Source organism: Melanotaenia boesemani, chromosome 23 (assembly GCF_017639745.1).
Source record: "Melanotaenia boesemani isolate fMelBoe1 chromosome 23, fMelBoe1.pri, whole genome shotgun sequence".
NCBI classification, from domain to species: domain Eukaryota; kingdom Metazoa; phylum Chordata; class Actinopteri; order Atheriniformes; family Melanotaeniidae; genus Melanotaenia; species Melanotaenia boesemani.
The window spans coordinates 26,305,883-26,322,657 of record NC_055704.1 but is presented as its reverse complement, the minus strand read 5'-3'; the positions used below and the strand labels follow the sequence as shown (position 1 = coordinate 26,322,657).

The 16,775-nt window shown below is 44.1% G+C and overlaps 1 protein-coding gene across 1 annotated transcript in view; it reads left to right on the top strand.

Moving 5' to 3' along the window:
• The window catches only part of acss3 (acyl-CoA synthetase short chain family member 3), a 68,037-nt gene that overhangs the window by 8,752 nt on the left and 42,510 nt on the right, over positions 1 to 16,775 (top strand). Inside the window, exons 5-7 of the mRNA XM_041977036.1 lie at positions 12,037 to 12,177; positions 15,044 to 15,124; positions 15,225 to 15,320. Coding sequence (XP_041832970.1) covers positions 12,037 to 12,177; positions 15,044 to 15,124; positions 15,225 to 15,320 — 318 coding nt within the window. The remainder of the gene's footprint in view (positions 1 to 12,036; positions 12,178 to 15,043; positions 15,125 to 15,224; positions 15,321 to 16,775) is intronic.

Genomic DNA, 16,775 nt, shown 5'->3' with positions numbered 1-16,775 from the left:
CCAACTTAATCAAAATATTCTTTAAAGTAGGACTATAGTGTCTTTAAAAGGTACACTCTGGAGCACAGCGGGGAGGATTTGGCCAGCCTGACAGATTTTATAGATCGTTGTTACGACAGAATCGTCATGGGGAAACCAAACAACACCTCCACCCCCTCCACCTCATCTAAATCCAAGAGACAGCGAAATGAGGATTCACCTGGAGCTATTTCACCACCGGGGAACGACTCAACAGATGTTCTGATCTCCATAGATAAGAAACTCAGTAGTTTTGATGCGCGTTTGAGTCTGGTAGAAATTCTCCACAAAGAGTTCCAGGCGCTACGTGAATCATTAGAATTCAGCCAGAAGCAGGTGGAAAGTCTGGCTGCAGAAAATGCCGGTCTCAGAGAGACGGTAAAATCCCTCACCGAGGGCTTGACCCGTCTCTCAGATGAAAATAAGAAGATCAAGGAAACGGTGATCGATCTGCAGGCGCGGAGCATGAGAGAGAACCTGGTATTTGCAGGGATTCCAGAGCAGACGGAGGAGGACCCCGAGACCACGGTGAAAAACTTCATCAAAACCCACCTGAAGCTCCCAGAGGAAACGGTGAAAAACATCTCCTTTCACAGAGTCCATCGGCTCGGCGGGAGGAAACCCGGGTCCAGCAGACCAAGACCCATCGTAGCGAAGTTCGTCAGCTTCAAACAGAAGGAGCAGGTGAAGAACCAGGGCCGCGAACTGAAGGGGACCAACTTCGGAGTAAACGACCAATATCCGAGAGAGATTCTGGACCGACGGAGAGTCCTGTTTCCCATCAGAAGGAAATCTATGGCTAATGGCGCTCGCGCTGTCATCGCGGTGGATAAACTGTTTATTAATGGACAACTGTACCGCGACCCGGACGTCACTCCGTGGCTCTTCTGATCCCAGGTGCTGTAAGTCAATCTCTCCAAATGATCACTCTTAACTCGCCATTATAGATCACTGACAGTAGAACACACTGCTCGTCTCACCACAGCCTCTACACCTAGATCGATGTATTTTTTTCTGTTTTGTTTTTATATTTCACACAAATACTTTTCTCACTTTTCACTATCTTTCACGCTTTCACTGTTAATTGTAATCCAGCTCGTAATATCAGCAGCGCACGCGGCCGGTCAAAAACCGTCAGGACGCACAGCCGCACCATACATGATAAATATAAACACTCGCGTTTTATGTATGAGAGAACACGCATTAAGGTAGACTACATATACGGACATTTAACATACGGACAAACGCGCGCAATCAGGCTGCATGCAAACACGCGCGAACACGCAAGAGGGGCGCACAAAGACACACGCGTCAGTAACACGCATGAAGCATTAAACCGTTCACAATAACCATGTTAAAAATCGTCTGTTGGAATGTACATGGAGCCGGTTCCAGGGAGAAGAGGTTGAAGATCTTTAATAAATTACAGGAGCTGCAGGCTGACATTGTCTTACTACAAGAGACTCATTTAACAAACTCAACCATAGATCTTCTTAAAACAGCTCAGTTTCCTCATGTTTACTCAGCCTGTTATAATTCTAGGCAGAGAGGAGTAGCTACTCTTATTAATAAGAGACTAAATTTTGACATAGATAGCACAGTAGTGGATCCGGAAGGCAGATTTCTGATAACTTTATTATCTATTTGTAATATCAAATTATGTATTACCAATGTATATGGCCCCAATGCAGATGATCCCTCCTTTTTCCACTCCCTGTTTGCTACACTCCAGAATTATTCAGATAACAGAATAGTGCTAGCTGGTGATTTTAATGTAGTCTTGACTGAACAAGATCGCTGCAGCACATCAGCCAGTCATCGAGTCTGGCAGTCGTCAGAAACTATCAAACAGTACATGAAGGATTTTGGTCTTTGCGATGCTTGGCGCTCTCACCATCCTAAACTAAGAGAATACACCTTCTTCTCTTCAGTTCACCACTCCTTCTCTAGAATAGATTATATATTAAATAGTAACTCACTAATGGGCGACATTTCAGAGACTCAGATACATCCAATCAGCATCAGCGATCACGCACCAGTTTCATTCAGTCTGAGAATCAAAAATAATAAACCGATTGGTAAAAGCTGGAGATTTAACACCTCTTTATTGAAAGATCCTGAGTTTATTGATTATTTTAAAAAAGAATGGTCAATTTATATAGAAAAAAATGACATGCCTGAAACTTCAGCGTGTCTCCTTTGGGAAGCAGGAAAAGCAGTAATGCGAGGGAAAATAATTTCCTTCTCCTCACATAAGAAGAAGAAGGAAACAGCAAGAGTTTTAGAATTAGAACTCAGGATTAAATCATTGGAGGAGGCTTACCGCATTTCCCCCGAAGAGCACACAATGAATAATATAAGGAAAACTAAATTGCAGCTTAAAGAAATTATAGATAAAAAAACACAGTTTTTAGTGCAAAGACTTCGCTTGGAGAACTTTGAACATAGTAACAAATCTGGAAAGTTTTTAGCAAATCAACTAAAAACAAACAAGGAGAAAACAACAATCTCCTCTGTTAAAGATCAAGACGGAAACATCAGCCATGACTCAGACAAGATAAATGACACGTTTAGAAGCTTCTATAAAACATTATATGAATCACAGATTAATCCAACAGATGAACATATTGAACAATTTTTAAACAACATTAATCTACCAAAACTAAAAAATGAAAATAAAATAAATTTAGATGCACCTATTACTGTAGATGAACTCCACGAAGCTCTCCAACATATGCCCAACAATAAAGCCCCGGGTCCAGATGGTTACTCAGCAGAATTTTACAAGGAATTCTGGACAACGCTAGCTCCTACATTTTATAATATGTTGTTAGAAATACAGGAAAAACAAAAAATACCGCAAAATATGAACTTAGCTAATATAACACTATTGCTAAAACCAGGCAAAGACCCCACACTTCCATCCAGTTACCGTCCCATATCTTTAATAAATGTAGACCTGAAAATAATTAGTAAAGCTCTTGCCAGAAGGATAGAAAAAATAACCCCTCTTATAATACATCCGGACCAGACAGGTTTTATAAAAGGTCGACATTCATCTACTAACACACGTAGACTAATTAACCTCATTGATTACTCTACTTTACATAATCTAGAATCCACAATCATTTCTCTAGATGCAGAAAAAGCCTTCGACAGGGTAAACTGGAAGTTTCTATTTGCAACACTAGACAAATTTGGGTTTGGACCTTCTTTCATAGAGTGGATTAAAATATTATATAATAACCCAAATGCATGTGTGAAAACCAACGATCAAACTTCTCCAAGCTTCCGCTTACAGAGAGGCACCAGACAGGGCTGCCCACTCTCCCCCTCACTTTTTGCCATTTTCATAGAGCCGTTAGCAGCTGCTATTAGACAAAATACAGAAATTAAAGGAATCCAGGGCAAAAATATAGAACATAAAATAAGTCTTTATGCAGATGATGTATTACTCTTCCTTCAGAACTCACAAACATCACTCTCTCAGACAATCACGGTTATTAATAAGTTCTCATCAATATCTGATTATTCTATTAACTGGTCTAAGACTACAGCCATGTCCATCAACTGTGACCTACAAAACATCCCTAATATCAAAATACAGACAGGAAACATTAGATATTTAGGTATAAATATTTCCCCCAGATTATCAGATTTAACAAAATTAAACTATGTTCAGCTACTAAAAACAATAGAAGATGATCTCTTACGGTGGAGGCGCTTACCCATCTCACTAATGGGGAGAGTTGCCACCCTTAAGATGATGATTCTACCTAAAGTTAATTATTTATTTTCAATGATACCCACTAAACCCTCCACCAGTTGGTTTAAATCTCTGGACTCTTTCATATCCAAGTTTCTTTGGAAAAACAAGCCGTCACGTATCAGTCTTAAAACCTTACAGCAGACTAAAGATAGAGGAGGACTGGACCTACCAAACTTTAATAACTACTTTATAGCTAACAGGCTGCAGTACATCTCCAAGTGGCTCAAACCCAGTTATCTGGATGAGCCGTGGCTAGATGTGGAGCAGGCTTTGTGTGAGGACTTAGTCATCTCTGACCTGCCTTTCATCAGCTCAACCATTAAACCATATAAGTGCTTTAAAAGCCTTAACATCCGTTTTTCCTTAATGGCTTGGTGGGAATTCTGTAAGATAACCAGATCTTCCCTCTTTCCATGTAGACTTACACCCATCTGGAACAACCCTGACATCCTGCAGAACAAAAAGATGATAAACTTCACTCAATGGAAGACTAAAGGAATACAACAGTTAGGACAGATAATAGAAAATGGAAACTTTGTATCTTTCAACACAATTGTCTCACAGTATGGAATCAACAGCAATAAATTCTTAGAGTACCACCAACTAAAATCAATTATATGTAAGAAGTATACCCCTGTACAGTTAGACTTGCAGCTTCCTATCAGAATAGCAGAATTCCTGAATCATAATACTCCAAAATTATTATCAAAAATATATAGATTACTTGCAAAGCTAGAAGACAGGATATCTCTCCCAACTTCAAAATGGGAAGATGATTTATCTAATAACTTTGATCAGAAAAGATGGTCACAAATATGTTTAAACACGTTTAAAATGACTCAGAATTCAAATATACAACTAATACAATTCAAAATTCTCCATAGAACTCATTATACAGGACACAGGATGTTCAGGATGGGCCTTTCACCATCAGATATCTGCCCACACTGCTCTGAGAACACCTCTGATAGCTACATCCATGCGCTGTGGTCCTGCACACCTGTCCAAAGGTTCTGGATTAAGGTGTGTGAAGATCTCTCAAAATGGTTTAAAACTAGTTTTCCTACAAACCCCACACTTTGCCTACTGGGCGACCTGGGTGACACTAACATAGGAATACACTCCATAAACTTGGTCCTCGCAGTCTTGTGCATCGCAAAGAAAACTATTCTTGTGAACTGGAAAGATAAGAATAATTTGTCTATCCAGCAGTTTAGAAATCTCCTGTTAGATCACATCAGCATTGAGACAATGTCTGTCTCCTCCAGGAACCAATCTGATGACTTTCATTCCCTCTGGTCCCCTGTGACTGGCTACATCACTTAATGTAGGTGGAGGATTGCGGCTTCGCTGGGATGGGGGCGGATGTGGGTGGGGGGTCCCTGGTGGCTTCAGGTCTCCGGTTGTCTCCTGGGTGGGGATCTAGGCTGCTCCGCTGCTGGGTCGGCTGGGGGTTCCGGTCTGGGCGGGCGGCATTGGGTGGGCACCGGGGTGGGGCTGCCTCGTGGCGGTGGGGGGTGGCTGCCGGGGTGCCTGGGTCGGTGTCCGTCGGCCCCTGGCCGGGTGGCCGGTCGGGCCCGGGGTGGGCCGGGTGGGGGCCCCGGGCTCTGGGGCGTCGGGTCTCCCCCCGCTCCTGGGGGTGGGGGGTCTGCCGCTGCTGGGGGGAGCTGGGCCCGTCCTGATGTGCCATGCCGGGGGTTGGTCCGTGCCCTGGTGCTTGGTCGCAGCCCCGGAACCTGGGTGGGGGTGTGTTTGTGTGTGGGTGTGTGTGTGTGTGTGTGTCTGTGGGTATGCTGGTGTGTGGGTGGGTGTAGAGGGACGTGTGTGCTGTATGTGTGTGTGGGTGTGTATGAAGGTCTGGGTGTGTGCGTGTATGTGTGTGTGTGAGTAGTGTGCGGGTGTGTGTGTGGAGGTCTATGTGGGATGTGGGTGTGTGTGAAGGTATGCATATATGAGTGTGTGCACGTGGAGGTCGAGGTGTGTGTGGAGGAGTGAAGGAGTGGGTGGAGGCGTGAGTATGTATGGAGGTGCTTGTGTGTATATGCAGGTATGTATGTGAGTGTGTGTGTAGTGGTGTATGTGTATGGAGGGGTATGAGAGTGTGTGTGTATGTGGGCACCGGTGTGTGTGTTTATAGGTATGTGCGTGACGTGTGTGTGTGGAGGTATGTGCACGTATTGAGGTGTTGGTGTATAGAGGTGTGTGAGAGTGTGTGTGCGTTTGCAGGGGGTTAGGACATGTCCTCTGGGGGGCGCCCTGGCTGGGTGTTGGGGGCGGGGGCCTGGGGTTCCCTTCCTTCGCCTCGCCCCCCTCCCACTCAGAAAGAGGAAAGTGGCCCCTTGGGCTGGGGGCTGGCCCCTGGGGGGGTTCGTAGCGTGCCTGGGTTGGGGTGCCTGCTCTGGGCCTGTGATGCCCTTCGGGGCCTGCGGGGGACGGGGGCGCCCTAAGCCACTGGCGGGTCGTCTTCCAGGGGGGAGGCTTACCCCCCTCTGGACCTACATCTCCTGACCCCTCCCCTCCCCACTCTTCACTACATACACAGGTAGGGCCGTGGGGGGTGTGCTTGTTGCGCTGGGCGGGGCAGGGGGGTCATCATAGTGGCCCCGTTGCTTCACCGAGCGGCAGCATGCCTCCCAGCTTTTAATTCCACTTAGTCACTGAGCACAAATAACATTTGCAACATACAAACACGTTTTGGGGGGTGGAACATGCAAGGTCAGGTGGGTGGGACTGCTCAGGTGGCCCCACCCCCTCCTCAATGCAGTTACTGCCCCCCAATTTTAACCCTCTTTTTTTAATTGCAAACAGCACATAATATATTCCCTCACTAGTGGGGGAGGGAGGGGGGATGGGGTCTTCAAGCGCCCCTGTCTCCATGGATGGCCCGGGGGCGGGGCGGGCCGGGTGGCCTGTCGCGTTGGCCCGGGGCGTGGGCGGGCTGCCCCGGGGGGTTTGGCTGCTGGCCCTGGGGGGAAGGTGCTGTTTTGGGGGTGGGGAGTGGGGGACTGGGGCGGGGTGGGGGGGGGGGTGGGGGCCTGGTTCGTGTCTCCTCGCCTCCTGACTGGGGCTGTCCCCCCGCGGCGTGGGGTGGCGGGAGGATGGTGGTGGGGGGATGGTGTTTGTGTGTGTGTGTGTGTGTGGGGGGGAGAGTGGTGTGTGTGTGGGGGGATGGGTGGTGGAGGGATGGTGTGTGTGTGTGTGTGGGAGGGTGGGGTGTGTGGAGGTGGATGTGTGGTGTGTGGGAGGGGGGGTGGTGTGGGTGTGGGAGGATGAATGGTGGAGGGATGATGTATGTGGGGGAGGATGGGGTATGTGTGGGAGAATGTATGGTGCAGGGATGGGGAGTGTGTGGGAGGATGGATGGTGGAAGAATGGTGTGTGTGCAGGAGGATGGATGGTGTATGGGAGGGAGGATGGTGTGTGTTTGGGGGAGTGGTGTATGTTTGGGAGAGTGGGTGATGGAGGGGTGGTGTGTGTGTGTGTGGGAGGATGGGGTACGTGAAGGTGGATGTTTGGTGTAGGAGAGGGAGGACGGTGTATGTGTAGGAGAATGATGTATGTGTGGGAGGATGGGTAGTGGAAGGATGGTGTGTGTGTGTGTGTGTGGGAGGTGTGAAGGTGGAGGATGGTGTATGTGTGGGAGGATGAGTGGTGGAGGGATGATGTGTGTGTGGGAGGATGGGGTAGGTGTGGGAGAGTATGGTGGAAGGATGGTGAGTGTGTGGGAGGATGGATGGTGGAAGGATGGTGTGTGTGTGGAAGGATGGATGGTGGAAGGATGGTGTGTGTGTGTGGGAGGACAGAGTATGTGAGGGTTGGATGGTGTATGTGTGGGAGGATGAATGGAGGAGTGGAAGGAGAGTGTGTGTGTTTGTGTGTGTTGGTCGGGGGGGGGGGGGGGGGGGGCAGGACTGGTTCTCGGGATGTGCGGCTGGGCGCTGGGGTGTGGGGCTGGCCTCTGGCGGTGGCCGTCTGGGCGGGCCGGGTCCCCCCGGGTGGCGTGCTGGCCCTTGGCCTGTGGGGGTGGGGGGTGTCCCTGCGCTCCTGGGCCCGGGCCCTCTGCCCCGTCTGTCCCGGGCGGCCGGTGCCCGGGGGGGTCGGGGACTGCTGGCCTCGGCCTGCCGGGGCCGGTGCCCTGTGTCCGCGGGGCGGCTCCTGCTGGGGTCTCCTGCTGCTGCCTTCCTGGGCGGGCGAGTGGTCGTCTCTGTGGACCGGTCGGGATCTGTAGCCTACGGGGGGGCTGGTGGCCTGGGTCTCGGGACCGCTGGCCTGACTCTGGCCTCTGTTCAAGTGAGGTGGCATCTGCATGATCACTCTGCATGGTCACTCCTTCCTGAACGTCTCCACACAGTCTTTGCGTCGCCGTGTGGCCGAGTTCTCCAGCATATCCACACAGGTTTCTCTGCGCGTGTTCTTGAATACAGCAGTTTCACTTATATCTATTATCATATTTTTTTTTCTTTTTTTTTATTATTATTATTATTACTCCTACTCTTATTATTATTACTACTACTATTATTATTATTACTATTATTGTGATTATTATTATTGTTACTATTATCAACTAGTTGTGTAATGACCTACTGGCCAGGATGATCTTAGCTATATATGTTGTAAGTAGTATGGATTACATGGTTTTCTGTATAATGTTTTAAGTCCCCACCCGCACTCCCCACACCCTTTCTGTCCCTCTCTCTCCCCTCCCTCTTCTCTCTACTTTCTTTTCTATCTCTCTCTCTCTCTGTCCCCTCCGGTCGAGTCCAGCATTAAGAGTCTGATTTAATAAAGTTTTTCATGTCATCAAGAGGGACTTTATACATGTAGTATAAATCCCTGCTTGATAGAGTAAAATTGCCCAGCACCAGACAGCAGCCAGACAATCATTCTGTTTGCAACGATGCTGGACAAGACAAGTTAAAAAAAAAAAAAAAAAAAAAAAAAAAAAAAAAAAAAAACCACCACCTTCATCCCTGTCCCGAAGAAGTCGCCCCCATCCTGTTTCAACGACTACCGTCCCTCACTCACATTTTTATGAAGTACATCGGACGGCTACTGCTTAAACACATAAAGGCTGTCCTCCCACCCTCCCTGGACCCCTTCCAGTTTGCATATCGGTCCAACCGCTTGACCGATGGTGCAATCTCCACTGCTCTCCACACAGCCCTCACACATCTGGGCAGAATGCTGTTCATAGACTTCAGTTCGACATTCAGTACAGTCATCCCCAACAGCTCATTCTGAAACTGGACCTGCTGGGAATTAACACCTCACTGTTCAACTGGCTGCTGGGAGACCACAGTCAGGTCGGGTCAGCAGGAACACATCCAGCGTCTCCACACTGAACACGGGGTACCTCAAGGATGTGTGCTGAGCTCCTTTCTCTTCACTCTGCTGACCCACGACTGCACACCATCGCACAGCTCCATGTATTCCACATGGGAGAAAAACAAACAAGCCTGGCTACAATTTGCAAAAAAGAAAAAAAAATGCATCAAGTTTCCCTAAAAGCGTGCGGGGAAATGAGTTCTGGTCTGGTCCTTGTGTGAGACCTCCACCATTTCCCCTCCAGATAAAAACTGGGCTTCATACATTGTAGTGTGAACTTTGCTTCGAGGTAGGTGGTATTGTTATCTAGGTATCTCTAGTTGTTTGATTTACACACTCTGTAAACACAACCTCACCATACATCGAAGGGAACAGCAACTATTGCTAATGTTTGAAACAAATTGCAAACTCAAACTTACTTGCATGGTCAACATGTTTGCCATGCATTCAGCTGCATGTGCTGCTTCTGCTCTGCAGGGACAGAAACTTGAATTGCTGAAGGAATTAGTGAGTCCTCTCAGGGTTTTTCTGGTGAACTTCTTTCACAGAAAGTAGCTGGCCATGTCCAAAAGGTTGCTAGATCTCACACTAGTTGCTTTCTTTGAAAAAGAAAAAAAAAATGTGGTAAGCTGTGTAAATTGGAGAAGCTTTGAGCAACTCACTGGGGTGTTTCACACATGGAGAGATCAGGAGCAGGTCTGGGGCTGTATTGTTAGTGTTAGAGGATAAACGCCCACACTTGTACAACTTTACAGAAGAAACATGCTGTCCAATGAAGCATCAGACCATTTTCATATAAAAAATATTGAGTTATTTTGTATCTTGCTTAAAAAAATTTGTAAGTTGCTGGGACTGAACTGTGAGGTATTTCTGTACTAGCCTTGGCCTCATGGCGAGCTGTGGTGGATGCTGCTTTGTGCCAGCAAGCACACATTTGGTTGTGCTTCACTTGTATACAGAAATTAATTAAACACTGCTTAAGTTTATGGTTGGCAAAAGTGTTCTAATATTTGGTCTTCTTGCATTAAATCCTGTCTCTGTCTTGAGTCTACCTTTGTTTAGCTCTGTGATGTAATTAAATGAAGATAACACAGTTTCTTCATCAGATTCGGTCCCTGCAGTCAGTAAAGGAGTAGATAAATTTTGGGTTTGTCAGTTCAGAGAATTTACTGGACTTTCAATCCCATGTGATCACGTGGCACATCACTTTGAAGGTGAACAAGGTTGTGCTTCAGTAAGCAGAGTTTTACTTTGGGTTGGCTTTCAGTGAAATGTGTAATAAGTTGTGCTTGGAAACGATTAAAATGTTTAATCACATTGTTACACAGAAAATGTCATTTTCCTTTAAAAGTACTACTATTTGAAGAAAATGCAGTAACTTTTGGTTTACAAACACTAAACAAATAATCAGCTTTTAGCAGCAGTTTTCTCTTTACACAGTGACAATTAAAATATTTCTTGTAAATCCATCTTAAATATTAATGTGATAAAATCAAATATTTATGAGAAAGAAGGATGAAATGTTCAGGATTTACTAACTAAAAGGTAAAAAGTCAGCAGGATGAATTTAAAGCTGTGAAGCTGCTTCCTTCTAAACACAGAAGGAACAATATGTGATGAATATCAGCATCAGGTGAACAGACAGAAAGCAGGATTAGAATCTCACAGCTTCTAGATGGTGAGGAGAGAGAAATATTCACAATATGCACAATAACTTCCATCCATGCAGCTTCACTGCTTCATTAAATTCTCTAACTCTGCATTCTTTTTTTGACTGTTTAGCTTCACCTCTGCAGCCTCCGCTACCGGGAGTTAAGGGGTTAACATCTGGTTTTACGGGTGCAACGTCAGGCCTGTAGATGTAACTATAAACATGTGTGGTATCCACAGAAAGTATCTCAGCTACCAGCTTAGCAAAACCATTTCTATGACCACCACACAGTTACGGCTCCTCTACTGAAAGCTCACATCCCACAGATTCCACAGCTGGAAGTTTCATCTCGCTATGACCAAGATTCACCAAACCAGAGACAGAAGAAGGCCCGATTTATGCTTCACGTTTGTAAAAGTCAGAAAGTATATCTTACCTTTGCTGTCTTGCCTTAAAACATATATCCACCAGGATAAATCTGCATTTAGTTAAAAAACAAACAAAAAAATCAAAGTTTCTCATTGTCTGCTGCACGCAGTTTCCTGTCCAATATCACAATTTTCTACCATCTGCATGGGTTTAGATGAACAAAGAGAAATATCGATTCTTTTTCTTCTTACTTAAGCTCCAGACAGAAAACGTCTCTTCATGTTAATAAAGCCGCTCTCTCCTGATTCCATCATGACCGCTGCAGCAGGACCAGACATGGAGGAAGAGGCCTGGATGCAGCCTCTGCATGAGGTTCCTCTGGTTCAGAGCCAGTAGCAAGAAGTTTGGAAAGAAACAAACATAAAAAACAAACTGTGCGTGATAAAGTAATTAATAGCGTGAATTAATTAGTGCATTAACGCGATAATATCTCGTTAGTGTGCCCAGCCCTAGTAAAAAGCATTACATTGCAGGAATCTGGAGGTTTTACTGAATTCTTATTTTGCTTTATGAGCCTGAGTGACTTAATTACGATGCACATAAGATGGAATAGCAGCAGATGTAAGGCAGAGCTCAGAAAGTGGCTTTTGGTGGAATTGTAGTGACTGATGGAAGTTGGAACAGATGTAAATAAGAAATATTATTTATCTGACTTGAGATGATGTTTATCCTCCAGTAATTTGCATGACAGCCAAGAAGAGTGAGTCTGAATCTGAATGTTTCCCAAATGCCACAACTCAAACAACCTGAATTAACTCCTCATCAGTTGCTCATAGATAAACTCTGAGATATTGTATTATTTTAAGGGCCCTGTTATGGAAGTTTTCATTTTCTTTTTTATCAGGATAATGTGTCGCTGAGTCCACAGTTGAGTCTGAACTGGGACGAAGAGATGGCCACTGCTCAACCACATGACTGTGTTTCTTTGCCCTCCAACCATCCTCTGTATGTTCTCTATACTTCTGGGACCACTGGAACACCAAAGGTACTGGTGTGAGCTGACTATGCATTGTTACAACAAGTAAAATAATTTGAACACTTAAACATTTTTCTCAGTAAATATATTTCTAATTGTGCCATTGACATGAAATTTTCACCAGATGTTGGTAACAACACAAGTTGTTCATACATGGAAACAAACTAAAACACAAATGTTCAGTAATAAAGTCAGGTGTAGTGAAATGGAATGACACATGGAATGGAAAGTCAAGACAGCAGCTGAATCTCATCTTGCATAATGGTAAAAATCCCTGTTCCAGCTTTTACAGATGTGTGGCTGCCATCAAATTCAAAATGAGCTCCTTTTTTCCATGAAATGGTAAATTTGGAATTATGGTTGTACTTCTTTTGGTTTTTTGTACTTTGCCTGTCTTACAACGTCACAAAAAAAGCTTACTACTGAATAATTACTGCATGGATGATGAAGTTTCAGCTACATTACAGTCATTTAGCTGACGCTTTTATCCAAAGCAACTTACAGAGGTTAGGCAGTAGCATTAAGGGTCTTGCCTGAGGACCCAACTGGAAGGTGTTAATATTCATCCCCAGGGAGAAATGAACTCTGGTCTCCTGCACTGGAGACAGATGCTCTGCCAACTGAGCTGCAACAAGTTATTTAACACTAACTGATCCAGTGAGCTTCTCATTTCTTAAGCAACCATGTCAGAGTCACTTCATGTGGTCTTGGAAAGATGTTAATTTGTTTCAAAAGGGTCAAATTATTGGCATCAAGCAAAGAAAACATCTAGAAGATGCTTAAACTACTAAAACTGGGTTAAGAACTGTCCAGCACATTATTAAGAACTGGAAGGATAGTGGAGAACCATCATCTTCCAGCAGAAAATGTCAGAAAAGCATCTTATAGAAAAAAAGAAAGACAGTAGAACTTAAGGCAATGTTTAATAGTGAAAGTGAGAACATTTCCACTCAGGGGATTGGGACTGAACTGCTGTGTATCGTAAAGAAAACCACTAATCAGAGTCGGCTAACCAGAGAAAAAGGTTTCAGGTTGCTAGGGAGCATAAAGACTGGACTCTGGAGCCATGGAAGAAGGTCATGTGGTCTGATGAGTCCAGATTTACCCTGGTCCAGAGTGATGGAGCATCAGGGTAAGAAGAGAGGAGGATGAAGGGAAGCAGCCATCATGTCTAGTGCTACTGTACAAGTCTGTGGGGGCAGTCTGTGAGTTGGGGTTGCTGCAGTTGGTCAGGTCTACGTTCAGGTTGTGAGGATGGGAAAACATTTGTACAGGTGACACGTATGGGAGTCAGGTAACGGAAGGGTATAATCATATATAAGTCATAAATAATAGCTTATGAGTGGAGTAGTGAAGGTTGTTTTCAGTTAGTAGGGGGACAGGTACAGAAGAGAATACTTATCTCTCAGCCTTGAAGCTTAATAACAGACAGCAGACTCCTATACACACACACACACACACACACACACACACACACACACACACACACACACACACAGATGCAGACACAGGAAATGACTTTTAACACAGATGGTTTGTTTAATATTCGAATAGAACAGCACACACACATATGCAGCCTCTAAGCCAGACTGGACCAGTTTCTAGGGCAGAGAGTGAAGTATAAATTAAGATAGCACTTCCTGTGTGTTTAGACTCTGCTTGGATCTCGTAGCGGTGTTTCTGCTTCTAGTTAGAGTCTCCAGATATGTCTGTGGGGAATTGCCCATGCATTCTCTTTGCTTCTAAATAAAATTATTGAAATTAGAATTGATCTCAAGTGGTTTCTCTCCATCAACGGACCCGGGGGAATCAGGAGATTCCAACAAGGTCTAGGTTCAGTAACATTATGCATCTAAAGAATGAGGTCAGCTGGTCCCTGAATTTCCTGAATGAGCAGGTTATTCCATCTTCCCTGATGGGTCAGTGCCAGAATTCATGGGGCTCAGACTGTGAAAGAGTGGTTCAGGGAACAGGAGGCATTCTCACACATGGATTGGCCATGACAGAGTCCAGACCTGAAGCCCATTGAGAATCTTTGATGTGCTGGAGAAGACTTTGTGCAGTGGTTAAAGCAACTCTGGACAGAAGTAAATGCTGGAACATTGCAGAAGCTTATCAGAATGATGCCACAGAGAATCCTGCTGGAATCAAAGTTAAAGGTGGTCCAGCCATAAATTGTCAGTGTACAACTTTATCTTTGGATGAACAGTCATACATGGATTGCTTGAGTTGTTAATAACATCCAGTAAAAGTTTTATGTCAGCAGCCCTGTAAAAAAGTTTATTTACTGCACATGTTGATATGTTTTAGTCTCATGTAATCAAGTTAATGTAGACAAGCTAAATTATTTACTGTGGTTTGTATTTACCTTTTTTTAAACTGGTCTTCTTTTTGACTCTTCTGACAGTCCATATTCTGTCTAAACACCAACAAAGATTAAACAAAAAATTTCCACAGCAGCAGGAGCTTGTGCAGGAAAAATTTCCTGCAGGCTTTTCACAAATGAGAAATGTTTGACTTTGAAAAATTTGAACATTGGCAAACAGGTGTTATAATATCAGCTCCTGCAGGCAAGCCCTTGGGCCTAATACCACTGCTGTAGTTGGCAACGTTTTTCTCTTTGATCGACTGAAGTCATTCAGTTATTGCTGCAGGTAGACTATAATTTTGAGTTCTTGCAGACTTCAGGGCACACGTCTCAGAAATATTTATTAGTTAATAGTGCTGTCAGAAAGGTTGACACATGTTTCAGAAGCAGTCATTCAGAAACAAAATACAATCTCCTTCAGCATGTTTGAAAGTGATATTAAACCTTGCTGCTTTGCTTTGTGGAGTATCTGTCAGCAGTGTGATGTTTTCTTATCTCGTCCCTCAGGGTGTTGTGCGAGACACTGCAGGCTACGCCGTTATGCTGAAATGGACCATGTCAAATATTTATGGACTCAGTCCTGGAGATGTAAGATGATAATGCATCCTTTATTTAAATAAGCATTATTAATTTTAGTATGTTGAGGTTTTGTCAGGACAATACAGTTATTGTTTATTATTTGATGCAGGTTTGGTGGGCAGCATCAGATCTGGGCTGGGTAGTCGGCCATTCATATATCTGCTATGGTCCTTTGCTTCATGGTAACAGCACAATTCTCTACGAGGTATGTCCCTGTAGACGAGGTTAAGAACAAACAAACTGCGGCAGGAAAACAAGAAAATCTCTTTTTGTTCCTTTGTGTTACTGATCCCAGTCATTCTGTCACATGCATTCCCTAGCTGTAAGATAAATTCTCAGGTCCCTGAGAATCTTCTAGCAAGAAATAAAGTTTTCTTGAAAAAATTTTGTTTTTATTCAAGAGTTCTGTTGATATTTATGCTTCTGGTTATTATAATTAGTTAGTGGAATGTAGGGCTGCCACAAATTCTGATAATCAACTAGTCACTGATTATTCTGGCAATTAGCAGATTAATTAGATCACATGTAAACTGCAGCTAATCACACCAGCATGCATCTGCTCTTAAATAGTTGGCTTGGTAACAGAGTTGTCCATTGATGAGGAATGCATTTTTTTAACACACTTAGCAACAACATTAGCGTCATCACCTTTCCTTTCCAAACATGACATTTCTGTTATAACGTTACAGCAAAGACATGACATGTGTGCTAAGGATAATGAAATCATCATCACTACTGCTTACGTTACAGCTATCAATACAAGTAAGTAGCTTACTATTGACGTTAATGTTAGCAGCTAACTAGCCAATTAGCTTAGTGAGACGAATGTCCCTCTTAATCAGAAACTGAGTCAGCCACAACGTGTTTTCTCTGAAGATGCTCGTGCATCACTGTCGTACTGCCATGGAAGGCAAGTTCTACCCTACAGATTTCCATTGTTAGAAATGTATTGTTCCATTTTTAGAAAATACTCTGAGCTCTGAGAATATATTGTATATGTGAGTATCATCTGCATAGAAATTAAACATCTGTAGAATCTGTAGGAAGAAGTGTTAATTTGGTCTTTAAAACTTTAAATCAGCATTTAAAGACTGATTTAAAGTTTACATGACTGTTTTATGTGACTCTTAACATTCACTGTTTCTTGGTTGTGTCTGTTGCAAACACACACACACACACACACACACACACACACACACACACACACACACACACACACACACACACACACACACACACACAAGCACACAAATACATACTTATTCAATACAGAAACAACAGCCATAACACTGATGTTATTTATACTACTAATTTTTTTCCAGATGTGTGATACAGGTTTATTCAGGGGAAGTCACTGTTGAAGGACATCACCTGTGGTTCTCTTGTTTGTATCTTTCCTTTTTAGCAGCCAGTTCTCTTACATAACTGTTACTTCTAATCTGTGGATTTCTGGTCCATCTGTGTTGAAGGCAGCCTTCCAAAATGCTTCCTCACTGCTGACAGCTGTTCTGTGTTTACTTATAGTTTGTAGTTTCTTCTAAGTATCATGTGAAAATACTCCCGTAATGATTCTGAGCTTTAGCATCAATCTCTGTATCTGCTGCTGCATTAGAGGCATAAATTATTTACAGAAGTGTGATCAACACGGCCTTGGCAGTGC